Source organism: Cyprinus carpio, chromosome B23 (genome assembly GCF_018340385.1).
Source record: "Cyprinus carpio isolate SPL01 chromosome B23, ASM1834038v1, whole genome shotgun sequence".
Classification (NCBI taxonomy): domain Eukaryota; kingdom Metazoa; phylum Chordata; class Actinopteri; order Cypriniformes; family Cyprinidae; genus Cyprinus; species Cyprinus carpio.
This window is the reverse complement of record NC_056619.1, coordinates 14,823,417-14,842,726: the sequence shown is the minus strand read 5'-3', so window position 1 is coordinate 14,842,726 and position 19,310 is coordinate 14,823,417. Positions and strand designations below refer to the sequence as shown.

General features: G+C 36.7%; 1 protein-coding gene across 13 annotated transcripts in view; it reads right to left on the bottom strand.

Moving 5' to 3' along the window:
* Nucleotides 1-19,310, bottom strand: part of LOC109045073 (agrin-like) — a 243,045-nt gene that overhangs the window by 96,127 nt on the left and 127,608 nt on the right. For all 13 annotated transcript variants that reach the window (XM_042751067.1, XM_042751065.1, XM_042751070.1 and 10 more), the window contains one exon: nt 10,611-10,826. In XM_042751067.1, coding sequence (XP_042607001.1) covers nt 10,611-10,826 — 216 coding nt within the window. The remainder of the gene's footprint in view (nt 1-10,610; nt 10,827-19,310) is intronic.

Here is a 19,310-nt window from a genome sequence, read left to right as displayed (position 1 = left end):
AACATTGTCATGTCCATTACCATGCTAAAATCTTCCAAGAGTTGTCATGAAAGAACCTGATCTTCAAACAAAACAACACTTCTCCCTGGTGAGGTACACTGAAGTTCTCCAATGATTTCGTCCGAATAAACTCCACCTCTTTTTTACAAACAACCTCAAACTCGCATTCAAACTTGGCTCTATCCAATCAACAACCAATGAACTAAACCATTGATGACTAGCTTTACAACTGTAAAGAGGTTTAAATAATTTTTACAGTTGATAAAGCATTTTATGGTTCAAGGCATTGCTTTGTCAAGGCAACAAAGTTGTAAAAATGCATGTAACTCTACACAGAAAATATGAATATTATTTACATTTTGTGGCTGTACAGTAAAAACAAACAAAAGTTTTTTTAACATTTACAGATTGGCTGCATTCGCTTTAATTGTCCCACAGTTTAACGCCGATTGTATTGTTATTATTTTTTATAATTATTAATTTTGTCCATAACGAACATTGCATCACAAATGCTGAGCTTAACTTGTACTCAACCCAGAATAACAAGGTCTACAAAGCCTGGAGACAACTATCCATTTGTATTCCCAAGCATTCATGTTTTTTCGCCATATTTGCTGTGGTGCATCAATAGAAAAAACTGGAAGAGTACCAAAAAAAAAAAAAAAAAATGAAGCTGAACCTCCACAGATGACCTCCAAGCCCAGTGTCCCACCCTCTGCTGTTGTCATCCCTCACACGGCGAGATGATTTGTTCTTTTGATGTATTTCTTCAAAGGGCATATTTGACTGCAGCTGTCTTCTTTTTTTTTCTGCACGCCTCAGTGTTGCCCTTAGATAAAGAAAATTAGGCACAAAAATGGATAATACACATCTTTTTGTGGTTGATTCAAAAGCCAGGCACTCCTGTTCTCCCGTGATAGCTGTCAGTGCGTAGTATTCCTTGTATAGCATTCCCGAGGTGAGCCACTCCTGACCTCAGGCCTGTGAAGACACAGAGGTAACATCACGGGCAAGACCAGCAGGACGACGTTAGCTCACGGGTTTAATACACTACCAAACACGTCTTTCAGAGGCAAGGTTTGTCTCCTGTGAGCTTTAGTGAGCATTAACCCGATGCAGTGCACTGCAAACGCTAGCACAGGTTTCAGATCTAAGACTGGATTTAATTCAGTACACGTGCATTCAGTATGCAAAAGACAAATCTATGCATCCGCACGAATGGAAAGAGATCACAATCAAGATGAATTCAAACATAATCCCTGCTTCTATAGCCTGCTAAAAAGTGATATACAATTATGTTCAAAAGGTTTTATATATTCCTAGAAGTAGAAAATTAATTCAGAAAGAAAAAAAAAGAAAAAAAGTATTCTGGAAGTGAAAACTGGAGGCACATGGTATACAGAAGAAATAAATGACAAAAATGTGAATATTGGTCTTCGAGGGGTTGTTAGGAGTGCTGGACAGATTACTTACAAATTGTAGTCAATTACTGATTACAAATTGCATAGTTAGAAAATGTAGTTAGTAATAATCTGCTGGATTACGCATATGGTAATGTATTCTTTTTTGATGACTTTTAGATTACTTTTGACCTAACTTTGGTGGTAGTGGTATATGAAAATACTTTTCGTTCTTTGTTATCAACATCAAGAAGCGCATTAAACATATTACACCAAGGTTTCCCAAACTGGGGTTCCTGAGTGGTGAAAAGCTAATAATTAAATCATAAAATGTCAAATTAAACTAACTGTGTGGCCTTTCCATTTTCTGTGTAATTATAGTAACCTGACTAGTTGCAGTAACATAAAACACCAAAAAACTCCAAAACTATACAAATGTATATAAGAATAAAAACCTTTAGAAAGGAAAATAAAAGAAAATTTGAGAGAAATATAAGAATTAGGGTGAATCAATACATTATGAATAAGAATGTAATCATGTAACCTTAAAAAAAATTAATTGTAATCTGTTTATGAGCACTTTAAAATGTAATATAATCTAATTACAAGTACTTTATTTTTGGACTCTTTGATTATATAATCCAGTTGTAATCTCACTAGCACTGGTTGTTAGGTATTGCTAGGATGTTTTGGGTAGCTGCTAGGCCATTGCTAGGTGGTTGTGCCAGGTCAAAAGAGCACACTCCCAGTCTCTATAATTTTCTGATCTTTAAAAATGGCTTTGGTTTCTCCAACAGTTCCAGTCTATGGTATTTTCTTGCCTGCTGTTCCATCTGCCAGGTGAAAATCATAAGTCTTGCTGCTTACAGAATAGCAGCACACCTCATAAAGTTGCAAGATTGGAGGTGTAATTTATAATTAATTTCCTTAGCACAAACAATGTGGGTCCAGATACATTTTGAAGTTTAATACTTAATGTTAGGGGTTTGTTAAAATTCCCAAGTAGAAGCAGTAGTGGTCTATTAGCAATGCCTACCTCAGCAAGCAAAACTAATTAACAATAGCAAGGCTCAAGCAGGCTCTGCAATCCAACAAAAACAGGTCACCAGATTCAAAGCGACTGCTTTGGGATTTTCAGGAGGTCAAAGTTTAATGATTGTGGGCAAGGAAAAGGGCAAGAAACCTTATTTTGTAGGCTACATACAGCTTACACAATGAGCTTTCCCCACACTGCTCTGTGTTACTGCAGTACTCAAACATAATGACAAAGATAGAGTTGTTTGTTTTGGCTAAAAGCAATATTCTAAAAAAAAAAAAAAAAAAAATGTTTTCTTTTTTTTCTTTCAAACAAATTTTGAGTACAATCAGCAAGCACATTTGACACTAATCATTCTCTTTTCCTTCAAGCAAGCCCTTTCAAACACACACACGCATTTATCAGCTGGTATTCATGTGTTCTGAAAGTTGATAATATACAGTCTGTCGGGAGAGACAGAATAAGATTTTCAAGTGGTTTAGCAGCTCCATACAAAAAATGTGGATAACCAGAAAGTATTAAAGTATGGGTTATGAAAGGTTCATATTTTGGTTTTGGGAGACCCCAACAACAGGTTGACATGCATGCAAGGTCAAAAAAACATTTCATTGTCTTATAATATGCATTTATTTTTACCTTACTCAATAACTCCCAAATGATTCGCTCAACGATTCATTTTTCCAAACCCCTCCTTTGCATGGCGCTAATCGGCGGTAATTGGTCCGATTGGTCGATTTCATTTTCATTTCATCATGCCTGTAATGCCTGATAAAGCAGCATTTGTGAGCACAGTGCTGTTTTGTGTACAGCCATTACCAGGGGAAACAGCTATTTTTACTGCTATAAAAAAATTGCCCCTAGTGGCAAAGAATGAATTAGCATTTTCATTCAGACCGTCAAGTTTTCCTGTGCACGCAACAAGTGTGCGGGCAATATGCTAATGTTTCATGATGACGTCAACATAACACAACGTCAAACAAATAAAAAGTTACACTGCTCCATTCAAAATGTTGCATTCAGCGTGACCGCGCCTCACTGTGCTGATAAATGTTATTAACCAGCAAAAGCAGATATGTACATCAAATCAACATAATATATAAATCACAAAAACAAAAAACAAAAAACTAACTCAATTCAACATTTAAATCACACAAACAAAACACACAAAATGTAGGCATCAGCTTCACAAATTAAATTTTTTTTTTTTTTATTTGACTTATGTTTTTTTTTTTTTTTTTTCAATCTCAAAACGCAATCTTATACAAGTGTTGTTGTTTTTTTTTTAACACAATGCAGCAATTTTTTACATTTCTTAAAAATACTTTGATGTATTTAAAGTTTTTTTTTAGTAGCCTACATTTGGCCAAAATCTAGAAAATATGATGCTGTATTGGCTGTGATTAGGCAAATTATATTATTGGCTAGCATTAGCAGATCTCTCTTTTTTTCCTTTTCTTTTTGAGTAAAGAAAACGCTGTACTTTATTATTATTATATTATTATTATTAGGCAAATTATAGGCAAATAAAATTGTTTTTAAAAATGCAGGAACAGAAACGATAAAATATCGATTCTCCTCGGTTTCAAGCCCTGTCTAAAAGTAATCAAAAAGTACTCAGAATACATTTTATAATAGAACAATAAACAGAACAAACATATATACATTTGAAAAAAACAACTAAACAAAACATTACATAATTACTACAAATTTAAATAAACAACACCAAAAAGAAATGACAACACCATCAAAAAGAAATCTCTCTAAAAGTGGCTGGCCTCTCCTGCACCTGGGTGCCCTGTGGAGACTGTAAGACACATAAAGAGTTCTAGAGAGGGTCATGTGAAGAATCTCCTTGTCACTAGAACCCCGCTGGCTGATGGGAAGAGCTGCTCTCTCCTGCATTAACCTCTGTGATTAATGCAAAGGGCCTTGAGTGGACACAGGCAGGTATTCATGAATGGCTTTGTACTTGTGCACGCTTGAATGTGCAAGCGTGTAAAGTGGCGTGGGTCTGTGTACGTGATTCAGGAAAGGTTGCAGAAGAGAAGGACATCGTTGGAGGGAAATGTAATTATGGACCGAAATGAACTCATCTTGTTTAGAGGTACTAGTTGTTTGGAAGAGGTTGTCTTGTGAGGAAAATAGAAAAAGGAAAGGGTAAGAAAGAGGACAAATAGCAGCTTATTATCATGAAGACTACGGGAAAGGTAGTGGTTGTGGCGTTGGTGTGTGGCGGCATAGCTGACTGTGTGCTACACAAACATGAAGCTGAATGTAACAGTCAATAATCATTATCTGGCACAGCGAGCGCATGCATTTAAGTACGGCAGTGCATTCAAACGTTGTTTTCAAAGGTAAAATATAATCATACCCAATCAGCTGCGATTGTTTCTTTAAGATGCCTTTATGATTTACTTTCAAAAGCACAGAATGTGTTCTGAAGCATACTGTGGCCATCAAATATCAAGGTGCATGGTAGACATACTGTACAGACGTGGTAAATACAGGGTAATATATACTCTATTTAATTAAAATTAGTGCTATAACGATCACTCACTTCGTCAGCGGCCTTGATTCCAGAATTTTACCTATTTATTTTCTCCATAGGGATTAAAAAAAAAAAAACTCAATAAAAATAGCCATGAACCAAACCAACCAGCTCTGAGATGAATTACAACTTTACAAACTTTTTGAAGCCAAAATACAATTGAAAATCAGAGAAAAAGCCAAAGGCTGTGTACGTCTTTTAAGAGGCAATGAACTACGTAGCCCATGAACCATGAACCATTATAAATGACATTACTGGATTTGTAGAATCAGACGTCTATGAATCAGATCTTCTTATAGTCATACAAAGTACAAAATGCTATACAGTTGAAATTTATTACTAAATAGACAAATATATACACAGGAAAGATTCAAATTTTGTTATTGCTGAAATAAGATTTCCTATAAAGAAAGTCAATGGGATTTTTACTGCTCCTATGATCAGCTTGGCTCATGAATATTAATTAGATGACATCAGGAAAGTAGCCATATTATACCACACAGAATACGATTAATCGATCGGCAGCTGATGAAAATGTCGGGTCTAAAAACAGACATTTTTATGCAGCCACCTGCATTTTTATTCAGTGCACTCTGGTCAGTAAACGAAGCTCTTAAAATACAATTACTATTGTCCAAAAATTGGACAGGGGGTCCTTAGAAATTTCTGAAAGTGGTAGAAATGTTCTAACGGTTGGTAAGTCCCTGATTGCTGCACTCAATACTCCACTCAAGTGTGGTAGGGGTTAAAAATAACAATGCATTATTCAGGCCAGTCAAATGCATGAATACATGAATAAGTTGTAAAAAGCGTCTCCCATCTGGTATTAGAAGCGAGAGCGTGGAAAATGTGCCTTTTTAATGTGCCCGTCCTGCTGTAATCTGCCTTATCTCACTTCAACACTACATCCTCCCCCTTCGGAAGTGAGCAGGACGGCAGAGAGAGAGAGAGAGAGACAGAGGAGGAGAGCGAGAGAAACAGATTTGTATAAGAAGTATCCTCATTCTCCAGGGGATAAGCAGCAGAATGAAGCTCTGGTGATGGCATTGATCATATTCTTGTCGACATCTGGGAGTTTTTGTGTGAGCCTATATAGAATAGCTGTGTGGAAGTGTTGGTATAAGACAAGCTGCATGTGATATACCAGATTTGAGCCTGATGGAACCCGATGTGGAGGTCCAAAAGTTTGAAACCACATGAACAACTTCATGTTCAAAGCACCACATTTGCAGAGCATGTTTAGGTTTTATTGCCCTGTGTAGATCCACATAGCCCCCTAATACTATTTACCAGAAGCATGCTGGATCATATTAGCAGCATTTTTCAAATGAGAAGATCATCCAGAAGAAAAAGAAAATCTCTATGATGGATGTTGCTAGATCACAGAGTATCTGCTTCCAGAATTCATTTAGAGAACTCCATTATTGAAGGAGACTGTCGATCTTGCTATAATTGTTTGCCGGTGGACAGGCCCAGACTGTGTAGTAGACGTAACCCAAGCTAAATTTAGTCTGAGAGCGGAGCGAGAGCGTGTTTTTTCTGCAGATGGAGTAAGAAAGCCGAGAAGCCGCTGATGAGTGTGAATTGAGTCTCCTGTCACGGAGACAGGTGAATGTGTTGTGGTGAGTGACTCCATGCACAAGCACGGGAGCCGACGTAGGGGTGGAACAGGGCGAGCGAAAAACCAATTTGCACGAGGCAGGGCTGGCTATGTGCCATCGGCGGCGGCTGCAGAGCTCAGTGGCCGTGGAGGTGTCACCAGAACCCGAGCTGTGCCTGAATAACAAGCCATCACGGGGAACAATCAGCCAAACAGGATGTTAGGTTTCACACCACGTCTCTAATATGGGAGACAAAAGTGCATTTACGCACACCTAAACCATTAACAAATCCTTAAAGTTGAAGTATAAACTTCATACTTAAAATCAAGTCACGTGTTAAAGAGAGGTGTACTAGTCTATTTTTAAGTAATCTAATTTGAATTTTTGCCCAGAAAACAAAAAGCAAACATAAAGCTAGACATAAAGCAAATCAATGCAAAGAAAAAAAATTCAAGGTATGGACCAAAAATCACACACACACACACACACACACACACACACACACACACACACACACACACAAACAAAAAACACACAGACAAAAAAAATCAAAATCAAAACAAACCCCCCCCCCCCCCCCCCCCCCCCCCCCCCCCCCCCCCAAAAAAAAAAACTGAAAAAAAAAAACAACTGACAACCCCAACAGACCAAAACAAAACACAAAACAACAACAACAAAAATTATAAAAAATAAATAAATTTCTATCACCTAACAACCAAAAAATTCAAGGTATGGACCTGAATATTACACAAGGTACAGGCTCTATCACCTAACAACCATCCAGAAAACCCTAGAAACTGCAAAGCAACACTCACAATAAATAATAATTTCAGAATAAATAACAAAAAATATATTAAATACATATGAAAGCTTTGCTGAAAGGGGACACTATGATGACACTTTCTGTGACACTAGTGTCACATACATACATATATACATACATAAATATCTATCTATCTATCTATCTATCTACAGTATATATACATATATATTTATGTACATTCTGTCCTTTTCTTCTGAGATGGATCACTACTATGATGGGTTCAAACAGTATATCCCTATGCTACTTAGCCTCAGGGTAAACTCAGAGAGTTGCTTTAATATTGACTAAGATGTGTTTGCTGAAAGATCATAAATCAACAGCCTCTCATGGCTGCTGCTGCAAATGTTACATGCTTGGATGAACGTCAGCTTTGACATTACTAAAGGACAGTAAAACACACATGTAGCGCGCCATGACGTGAGAATCGTTTGACGGAGAGTGTGAGAAGCAACCAAGGGAGAAAAATGGCCCATATGTGTCCAACAGTATCAACACCTGGAGTTATAGCAGGTAAAGGATCTGAGAGAAATGAGCCATACTTCCCAAGTAAAGGAACACAGTTTCAGCCGTCAATAACGGGACAAACATATTGATTCCTCCATTAAGCAGCTTCCCATGATACCCTGAGGTTAAGGCTTTTCCTCCCCCGCTCTTCTGTACAGCAGAATAACCTCATTTAGACAACAGAAGCCGACAGTTTCAGCCTCTGCGGCTAGTTTAAGTTGTAGGCCTGGTTTAGGGAGTGAATACTTGATGCACAGATTTTACCTCCTCCGTGCTGTGGGTTCTCAAAAGCGGTTTTCATCAGCCGAGTCAGGCTGGAGGTGAAGAGACGTTAATGTGTAAAAAAAGACAGAGTGAGAAAAGAGAGCGCTCCTGGCAATCACAGTAATTCCAGACGTGCTCTGCACACATATGATCAATCCTTTCATTGATCAATCGCTCTGGCCCAATGCTCCGCTGCGCCGCTGCCAATCCAGACGAGTTACAGCATACGGCCCGCCTGAAATGAGCTCCACACACTCCACTTCTTTCCTCCGCTCACTGGCTCTCTGAATGACTGACTGACTCACTCACACAAACAGCTGGAGACTCTGTTTACCCACCGGAGTTCAATATTATCAAAGCACCCACGCTCCCCTGCTCATCTTTAGAAACAGGGCACCTCTGTGTATTTCTTTTTCTGTATCACCTCTTATCTCATGCCCGGGGTGGGAATTAACCCTTTGCCACCCCTGCCAATGCAGTGTGAACTGAAAAAACCTAACCAGCTACAAACATTTTTCTTTTAACTACTTTTGATTCAGTTTCTAAATAATTATTAATCAGCATAGCCATTTTCAACATTGACAATGATTATAAGAAATGTTTCATGGGGAACAAATTGGGGAAAAAAAATAATTAATTAACAATAAAATTACACAGGTGGGGAAAAAAAATAATTAATTGGCATGAGAATTTTACAATTTTACTGTATTTTTTGATTAAATAAATGCAGATTTGGTAAGCATACAGACTTTTCAAAAACATTAAACTTTTATATTTACTGTTATAAAATATTTTACTATTACAATGGTGGCTAAAATTATTAGAACACTGTCAGTGTGTCAGTGTTTCTAATGGCAAAATGAATGACAAAGATAGAAATAACTGACTTAAACCCCTTTTTTAGCTGATGAAAATACTAGTGTTCTAATAATTTTAGCCACCACTGTATGTAATCTAAAAATATTGCATATTTATTACCCCAAAAAAAGGCCAAGGGTTAATTTTGGACAGCACCGGAGTAGAACTTGGCAAAAGACGGCTGCTAACCTGACTCTCATGTCCCATCTCAACCTCTCTGCCCTGGAGAAACACTGAACCGTCCACTGATTGGCCACTGATCCCATTTGAGCGAGAGAGATATGACCCCTGATAGCCACACTGTCAATTTCATTAGCGCAATAGCAGGGAGGCTACTGCCTATTAAAGCCCTGCTGCGGAGCCAGCGCCGATTAGCATGGAGCCGAACTTCAACTGCATTAACACACCGGGACATTGTGATCTTTAATGCGCTTCTCAACGGAGGCTGGAGTTCACTGGTAGGCTGAAGCTCTCATTCCTCAGGACTGATCATTTCCTGCTAGACAGCATGTGAGGTGGCTAATTAGAGCTCTTTGAAGGCTTTGTACGGCATGTTCCACCGAATCATGTAATTACGGCTCACGCTGACCAGGCCCACTGCCACAGAGCCTCGCTTGATGATGAGCCACATTTCACGTATAAGTTATCATTCGTGGAATGAAACTGATTGGAATATACATGATGAACCATGTAGAAAACACAAAACTCATATTCTCCACTCCATAGACCATCTATCCATGTGGGGATTCATGAATATGGAAACCTGTCATAAAATAGGGATAATTATTGTTGTTTTTGGCATGCATCAAAAAAGCTTGAATTTGAAAAAAAAATTTAAAAAAATAAAAAATGTGTGAGCAAGTGGAAGGGTGTTAATATAAAATCTCACTTGACCCTGTCGTTTAGTAAACGCAACTTTTGAGGATGCTCCAAATTAGTCTAACTAAAACTTAAAAAAAGCCAACTAATAAATAATAAATGACCAAATGTGTTCTAACTTTTCAATAAATAAGTAAATAAATAATACAACTTTCATTGCAATTCACAGTATTTTTTTTCAGGTTGAATATTTATATTTTAAATTAAAATTGGAAATGTTTTTCATCCGGAAACAGACTAATGTAATATATATCTATTTTTTTTTTTTTACTAATTAATTAATATTTAAATTTTTGTTTCAGCACATTCATTGACAAAACTAATGTGCTAAATTATATTTGATTTAATTATAAATTTTACAAACAACACGTCTTTATAATATCATGCTTACAATTTTTCTTACACAGTATATAATGTTTATGCATAAAAATGTATGGCTGCCTTTACATATGACAAAGGCTATCCTCATCATATTTTGGGGTCCTTGGCATAAAAAAAAAAAAAAAAAAATACAGTTTCACTGTTTAAAAGCACTTTAAGAGCTACCAAATATTTTTTCTAAAAAACTCTTTTGTGTTCCGCAATGAAAAAGAAAGTTTGAAATGACACATGGATGATTTTTCCTTTTAATTTAAGAATAACAGTCAGGCGATCCTCACAAGTATAGATATTGTTTTTTGCATGTGACTAGACTCACCACAGGGGCCTTTGAGCATCACCTTGATGCGTCTCTGTGTATTGCACTGGGCCTTCTCCAGCTCACACTCATTGGAATAGGTAGAGGAGTCAGATCCACACACCGGCGCCACCACAGACGTGCATACAATCTTCTTACAAACACACTCTCCTTTAGAGGGGTCAGTCGGGTCTCTCTCACACACTGCTCCAAATCCACACAGCTTTCCTCTGCAACCTATAAAGAGACACAGACATAAGAATCAATTTTAGAAAGCCACAATCATGTGACAAGTGCAGTGTTCTAGAAGACTACAGTCATATGAGGGCGGAACAAAAGACCCTTGTTAAACAGCTCATGCAAACCAGCACTCAGTTTAAAAAGTCTTTTAGTTAACACATGACCTTTAGAGCTCCTGTCTGAAGAGACGTACAACATTATTATCGATGCTTTCTTTTTCAGAATCAATGAAAGCACTGTCTCAACACAAGCACTCTGCTAGGAGGACCTGGTTTTAGGCAGTTCATTCAAAAACGAAAATTGACATAATTTAACATTCTATACCTGCATGACATTCTTTTGTGGAACACAGAATGTAAGCTTTCAAGCTTCAAAAAGGACATAAAAGCATAATTAAAGTGATCCATACCACTCAAGTCTTCTGAAGCCATATAAACAGATTAGAATTTGATTCATTATACACTGAAAGTATTGACCTCCTCTCTAGTTTTCCTTGGAACATTAATGAAAGTTCATGAGATAAGCTGCAGTGTCCAATTAGTAAACAAATAATTTTTTTGAGTCAAAACGTTTCAATGAATTTTGAATGATTCAATCACAAATCAGACTGATCATGAGAATGACTTATATGGACCACATTTATAATACTTTCATTGTGCTTTTATGCTCATTTTGAAGCACTAGTCCTTGTTCATAGACCTTTTTCATATTTTCTGGGATTCTCAGAACTGGAAGTCGTCATAGTTGGCTAAACCTCTATAGTGGTGAATGGAAATGACGACAAATATAATTTTGCCTTCCCATTTGCCCCAATCCACAAAAATCCACAATAGCGTTCCTATGACTTTCCAAAAGAAGAAAATATATTGAGAGATTGATTACACTGGCCAGAACAGAGAAGGATGACAAATTTGCCGTCACTCCTGTAATGTACGGCATATATATTTATACGTGTATATATGTGCATATACTGTATAGACGTGTGAATAAATTATTTCCAGTATATTACAGAATTTTCATTTTTGGGATCTAAGGAGACGTACAGCATTAGTTATTTTCTTATTCTAAATCAAAGCAAGCACAAGTCTATGCTGAGAAGACCTGGTGTTTGATGAGTGATCTTTAAAACACACACACACACACTTGCTCTTTCACTTTTTCTTATCACGGACTACCAGAACAGGTCCAGACAGGGTGGCATGACCACTCGAAATGCTCCAGGATCTGTCTAGCTGTTCCTGATCACTGACTTCACTTCATATAAGAACACACAAACACATAAAACACACACACGTACACACAACTTTCCCTCGTTTCTGATACTGACAGGTGAGCATCTGTGTTAACTCCTCTGAGACGGTTTCGTTCTATTGCTTTCCTGTCTAAAAACTGCCATCAAAACACAAACTTCCATAATTCCCCCAGGCAGGGTCCACTATGGAGCTGCCACAAACTGATTGACAGCCATCAGGTAAACGAAATGGGCTTTTTTTTAATTTTTTTTTTTATATGTGACCAGCTTCCTTAACAGAACCACACATGTGGAACGTGAGCATGCACACATGAGCTTGAGGCGTTAGGAGAGTTGCATCTAAACTGTGCTGTCAATCCGACATGCACACCTGCCCACTGTTGTCTCCTTACACTGTGCTTGTCACCTCTGTGCCTGTTTGAGATTCATCGCAGCGCTGTGGCGGCCCGGCCCTTTGTTGATTCTGAGTAAATCAGGTCAAAACCAACAACTTGAGGACACAGTCATAGAGACTTTGCGAAAGCCTGCGGATCTCGGTGGGACTGGGCTGCAAAGGACGACACTTCCTGGAGGCGCGCTCTTCAGTCACGTATCTAGAGACTAATTAAAGAGGCTGGTGTTATTCCTATTATCTTACACTGTATAAATTAATGTTCAGAGAAAATCAAGAAAAAAAACGAAAAGAAAGAGCAGAAAATAAGACTATTTGTTTTCTCAATCGTTATGTAATTTTGCTCCTTAAGTAATAATGTTATAATCAAATCATTATAATTATTGTAAACCACTTAACCTTTTACAATTTGCACAAAAATCTATATTCATCAGGCAAAAATGGACAGCCAGAGAATTAAATGGCTTGCCTTAAAGAAACTTATGAATATATATAATATATACTTATAGGAAAATATACTTTAGCAATGTTGTAATATTGAAATTCTGGTCAGTACAGATACATGTTTTAATGTTACGTCCAATAACTGCCAACATTAAAATCCATACTATATATTGTGTATATACACATTACTGTTCAAAACAAATCTTTTCTAACAATATAAGTCTTTACTATCACTTGCACATCCTCGCTGAAGAAAATTATTTTATTTTATTTATTTTTTAAAGGAAGTGAAAAAAAAGTACTGAGCCCAAACCTTTGAACAATAGTGTATATTGTTACAAAAGATTTCCATTTTAAATAAATGCTGTTCTTTTTTTTTTTTTTTTTTTTTTTTTTTTTACTTTTTATTCATCAAAGAATCCTGAAAAAATAAAAAAATAAAAAATCAATAAAATAAGCAGCTCAACCGTTTTCAACACTGATAATAAATCAGCATATTAGAATGACTTCTGAAGAATCATGTGACACTGAAGACAGCATTGCATCACAGTAAAGTATATTAAAATAGAAAACGTTATTTTAAACTGCAATAACACTAGAACACTGCAATAATAAAATATATTTTATTGGCTGAAAACGATTATGGTAGTGTTACATTAAAATACATACCGTACACCAATATTACACCTCTAAAAAAAAAAAAAAAAAAGAAAAAACCAAAAAAAAAACAAAAAAAAAAAAAAAAAAAAAAAAAAAAAAAAAAAAAAAAAAAAAAAAAAAAAAAAAAAAAAAAAAAAAGAGAAAAAAAAAATAAAAAAAAAAAAAAAAAAAAAAAAAAAAAATGTGAGCCCACACTAAAATCGTTTTGCAAAACGATTCCCATCTTTCTGATTATTATGTGAGCCCACATAATAGTATTTCCATCAAATTCATTAATTTACAGAACTTTAATTAAAGCAATTAGAAACTTTAGATGCAAACACTTTTAATCGTGTAGATATTAACAGCCACAAATAAGAAGTCAGTGTTGACTCACAGTGACTCACATTTCCCCACAATCTCTGTATTAATGGCTGTGGACTGTGTGCTTTGCACAAAGAAATCACACGTTAGTGGCTGTTGAGCATTATCAAATATAGATGTAATAATAGAGTAGACCACCTGGATCTAGGGTCAGTGCCTGAATGGTCTGTGACTCTGAGCCCTAAAGAAACACACTACACTGCAGCACACAACCGTGCTAAATAAAGGCTGTGAGTGTGACAGGTGCTGAGTGTTGAAGCGATGCATATTCATGTTTTAATCATTCATATGCATGTGAAACATCTACTACTTTACACTTTTTGAAAGGGGGGAGGGAATTTGAAGTCTAACCTGAGAGTAAAGCTTTTCCACAGCATACGATTCTCCAGTGAACAGACCACACAGATTTTCATCCATATGTGCAGTTTATCAATTATTTAATCATTTCACATTCCGCATGACTTCACGTCAAGTCACTTTAACTTAGCTATCTAAATTGGGACATTAAATAGACTCCTATTGTTTTTATACAGTATACAGATAGTTATATACTTTTAAACTTAAACCCACCCCTACCACTCACAGAAAACTCCCTTCATATCAAAAATAACACAACCGTTCAAAATAAATCTCTCTAAATCTTTACTATCCTTTTTTATCAAATTTAACACATCCTTACTGAAGAAAAAATATATATATATTTTTTCTTTCAGAAAAGAAATAAAAAATATACTCACCGCAAACTTTTGAATGGTAGTGTACATTGTTACAAAAGATTTCTATTTTAAATAAATGGTGTTCTTTTTAACATTTTATTCATCAAATAATCCTGAACATGAAAAAAGTTGGAAAAGTTGTTAGAAAACAATTCCCATCTTTCTGATTATTATGTGAGCCCACATAATAGTATTCCCATCAAATTCATTTACAGAACTTTAATTAAAGCAATTAGATTTTTTTTTTTTTAATTAGAATCTATTTTTCATACTATATATTATAATGTTGTAATGCCCAATTTCACTTGTAGCATTTCGATTGATTCTAGATTTTAGATTTTATTTTATATTATTTAGACATAACAGTATAGAATTTTACTATCACCAATTTATCAGTTATTAGCTATAAAAAGAAATATAGGCTTATCATTAACAGGCAGAATTTGATTATTGAAGCATCTCTAGTCCTGATTGGCAGAATTTGTGGCAATTACGCATTCTGTGAAGTGTTTTCTGCTAGTCCTTCAGCACATATTGCTCATTATATATGCATTAGGTACCAATGTCTTTCGCAACCTGCGTTATGCAGAAGTGCGAGCAGGGTCTTCCTGTGGCTGCACATTTCTGCCATGATGTCAGCCTAGGCGTTTTGAGCTTCACGCTCATTTTCCAAGCATGTGGTGCCACAGCCATGAGCGCTGGAAGATGTTGCCATGACAACAGCCCTAGAATCAATGGGGAAAAGACGTTGTTGGTTTTACAATGGGCCCCATTCGCACATATAGATGTGCGTTAAGCTGTGCAAATGGAAGCTCAAGGCTTCAGATACAGTATATTTGTGCTTTCCGGATCAGATTTTTTATGAATTAACTTAAATTGGAAACTGCATAGTGAATCTATATATATATAAAGCCTATAGTTCTATAAAATACAATAATAAATGTCTCTTGCTCATTACATAAAATGTCGGTTTTGTGTTTTGTTAAACTGCTTCATTTTGAGAGGAAGAGATCCATTATTGTGTTGAGTTTAAAACTGAGTCACTGTAATCATTTCACTTTAATAATATTAATGATAATGCTTAATGATGGTCCAGTGGAGGTACATAAGACAAAAAGTGATACTAAAACTAAATAAATGGCTGAGGAATAATGGCCTGTTTTTGTCAGTGAGGACACGCTCATCTCCTGGGAGACATCCATTTTCTGAGATATTATTCTAAAAATCTCATTTATAACAAGACCACCAGGGGTATGTGTGATACACCTCTGCTCTGTGCATGACTAATGGAGAAAGACTCTGGAGACTTTGACCATTGACTCATGGTGAGGCAAACACAGCATCAGTTTTGCTCTACAATAACTAAAAACAGACTGAGGGAGAGAGTGATTGGTGTCTAGTAGAGTAAGCACCCTTCAGTATAACATGTTGTACATAAATCCCAGAGGCTTCCTATACAGATTTCTCAGTGTTTACTGTCTGATAAAGTAATCGACTACTCTGCACTGCAGTTATAAACAGTAGTTATTTGACTGTAGTTTCAGCAGATATTCACTGTATGAGAGCATATGTGCAAGTTCGGAACTAAGGACTTAAGTTTTCTGCAATCTAAACTCCTCAGACTGTTTTCTGGTGGAAACTAGTCTAACTGCCCTCACAGCTTGTCCAAAGATTGTCTAGCCTAATTGTTCTCCTAACCTAGTCAAGATCTCTTAGCCTGCACAAAGCTAATTTAAGCTGCTATAATTGGTCTCTTAACCAACCTGAAGCTGGTTTAAACAAGTCTAACTGGTCCCAAAATCTGCCCAAAGATGGTTCAACCTGGTCTCCCATTTTGATCCTGCCTGACCATGGTTTAAGCATGTCCAGTTGGTCTCCCATTCTGCTGGTTTAATTGGTCTCCCATTCTGGTCAAGCCTATACAAAGCTTATTTAATCTGATTTATGCAAGTCTAACTGGCCTCCCAGCATGCCCAAAGCTGTTTTAAACTGGTCTAACTGATCTACCTTTCTGTCAAGATCTCCTAGAATCCACAAAGCTGGTTTACGAAGGTATAGTTTCCCAGCCTACCCCAAAAAGGTTTATAATGGTCTAATTGGTCTCCAATTCTTGTTCAGTTCTCCTAGTTTCCACAAAGCTGGTTTAAGATGTTACAACTGATCCTGCCTGAAATTAAGCATGTCCAACTGATCTCCCATTCTGTTGGTTTAAGGTGGTTAAATTGGTCCCCCATCCTGGTCAAGCCTAAACAAAGCTTATTTAATCTGGTATATCTGGTCTCCTAAGTTGGTTTGAGCAAATAACTGTTTAGCCTGCATAAAGTTGGTAAAAGATGGTATAATTGACCTCCCAACTGGCCAAAACTGGTTTAAGCAAGTCTAACTGGTCTCCCAGCATGTCTAAAGCTGTTTAAACTGGTCTAAATAATCTCCCATTCGGATCAAGATCTCCTAGCTTACATAAAGCTGGTTTAAGCAAGTATAACTGATCTCCAAAGATGGTTTAAAATCTAACATGCCTGAAAAAAACACCAAACCATACCAAAAAACCAGACCAACAAAACTTAAAATGAGCCTGAAGGGTCCTCTAAAACCAGCAAACCAGAGCAACGTGGGAGACCAACAAAACTTCTTAGACTGGTTTAAGATTTTTTTTTCTTAGCTGGGCTTCCCTCTCACTTTCACCATCTTCCTTCATGTCCTTCCATTTCATTACGTTTTATTAAAAACTAAAATGAAGGGTTGGGGAAAAGAAAAACAAATATAAAAGTTGGTGTTATTTTGTTTCTCTGTAGCTATAGATAGTACACTGGGCAAGGGCAGGTCACGGCAAAGACACCCTCTATTTTCTCAATTTCCACATATAAAAGCCCAATCAATTCCTCTCTCTCTGTGCTCATTCCTGCCAGCTTGAGGCCTTGACCCCGGCTTAAACCTTGCTGAACTTATTTACCAGCGTCAACTCTTGGTTAAAACTCTCCCACACATCACAGACAAAGGGCAAGGGACAGAGAAAAGAGCCAGAATGAAGAAGTGCTATACATGAAAAGAAAATACACAGAAATGTGATTTTGTTTTTCTTCAGGCATGTTTATGGCAACCACTTTTAGGAAGGAGAGCCCACTGGACTACCAAAGGGCACTGTAGCCCTGGACAGCTAAATCTATGATGACAGGGTGGTCAAGGATATAGATGGAACGCCCTTTTTCTTAAAGAATAAACACTCCAAAGGTTAGCAAGTAAACTAACAGCAAGTAAACTAGATATTGTCAAACCAGAATCATACACACCTCTCCCTAAACGACACATAAAAACAAGATAAAATGGTTGGTTGGTTCATATGTCAGACAAGTGGGCAGTTTTTAATCAGAACAGATTGTAGTGAGTAGTCAAAAGTCTGGGAAAAAACTAGCACTTCTCAAGCCAAAATATTAAAGATGGAGACCTGAGAGCAGGACCAACTCTGTCACAATCTCATCTCTGGCACAAAAGAAAGCAGACACGCATTGAAATGATTACAACTTCCTGAAATATACATGAATGAAAGTCACTGGTGCCTGGCAGTGATGCCACGCAAGATTCTATTATTTAAAGCCGTCCAGAGTGAGTGTGTTGAGGAGTCTGTCTTCCTCTCTCACTCCATCTGAATACTCTTTCATGCACATCCTCCTTTGCACTGTGTGTACCCATATTCCCAGCGCTCCCTCGGATCTGCCCTGTTGTCCATCCACATCATTATGTTCTTTTGTTCAACCGATTCACTTAATTTATCCTTTTTCCCCTCAATCAGCCTTTACTTCCACCTCTCTCTCTCTCACCAGCCTCATGGATCTTTTTTTTTTGTTGCACTGAAAAGATGAGAGTGAAGTAATATTGAAATGGGGTAAAATGAAGAGTGAAAGTACATGTTTCCAGAAATCCATTGAGATATTGCACTTGGTGAAGGGGGCAGCATAGGAAGTGTTCAATAATGGAGAGGGATGGGGGTCTGTGGCATCTCTTCTGAACTAAATCCAAGCCATAGCCAGATGGCTTCATGCTACATCCCCAGGAACACCAAAAGAGCTCCAGTATCTGTATACAAATCTGCTAAATTACAGTACACTAGGGGGCGAATTTACTAAACATGGCATTTCAACACACAAAAAGTGTTTTTATTTGACTAACCACCGGCAATCCAGTTTAACTAGGTGTTAATGCACTGAAATAGCACTGTGCAATTAACACTGCACAATTACCGCCTGCAGAAAACAGAATTTCATTTAAATGAGATGCTTGTGTACATTTTGAATTGATCACGACTGCAGTAATTCATGAAATTAAGGATGCACCAATATCAATTTAGTCTAAAAATGACAAGACTCTTTTAACATATTTTGACGTTAAAATTTGTAAAATCTGTAAAAATTGTATCCTTCCGTGTACAAAAAGTATATATTATCATTATAATTTAATACAAATGTAAAAATTATCCTAACTGAAAAAAATTCCTATAATTGTCAATTAATACAAACAAAATAAAAATTAATAAATACAATAAGTAACATCGGCTAATAACTAATATGGTGGCAATATATTATTTGTTATAATGGGCATACATCTAGACACGGTGTAATCAAGCACATTTTCTGCATTTTAAGAAGCAGATTTAGGTG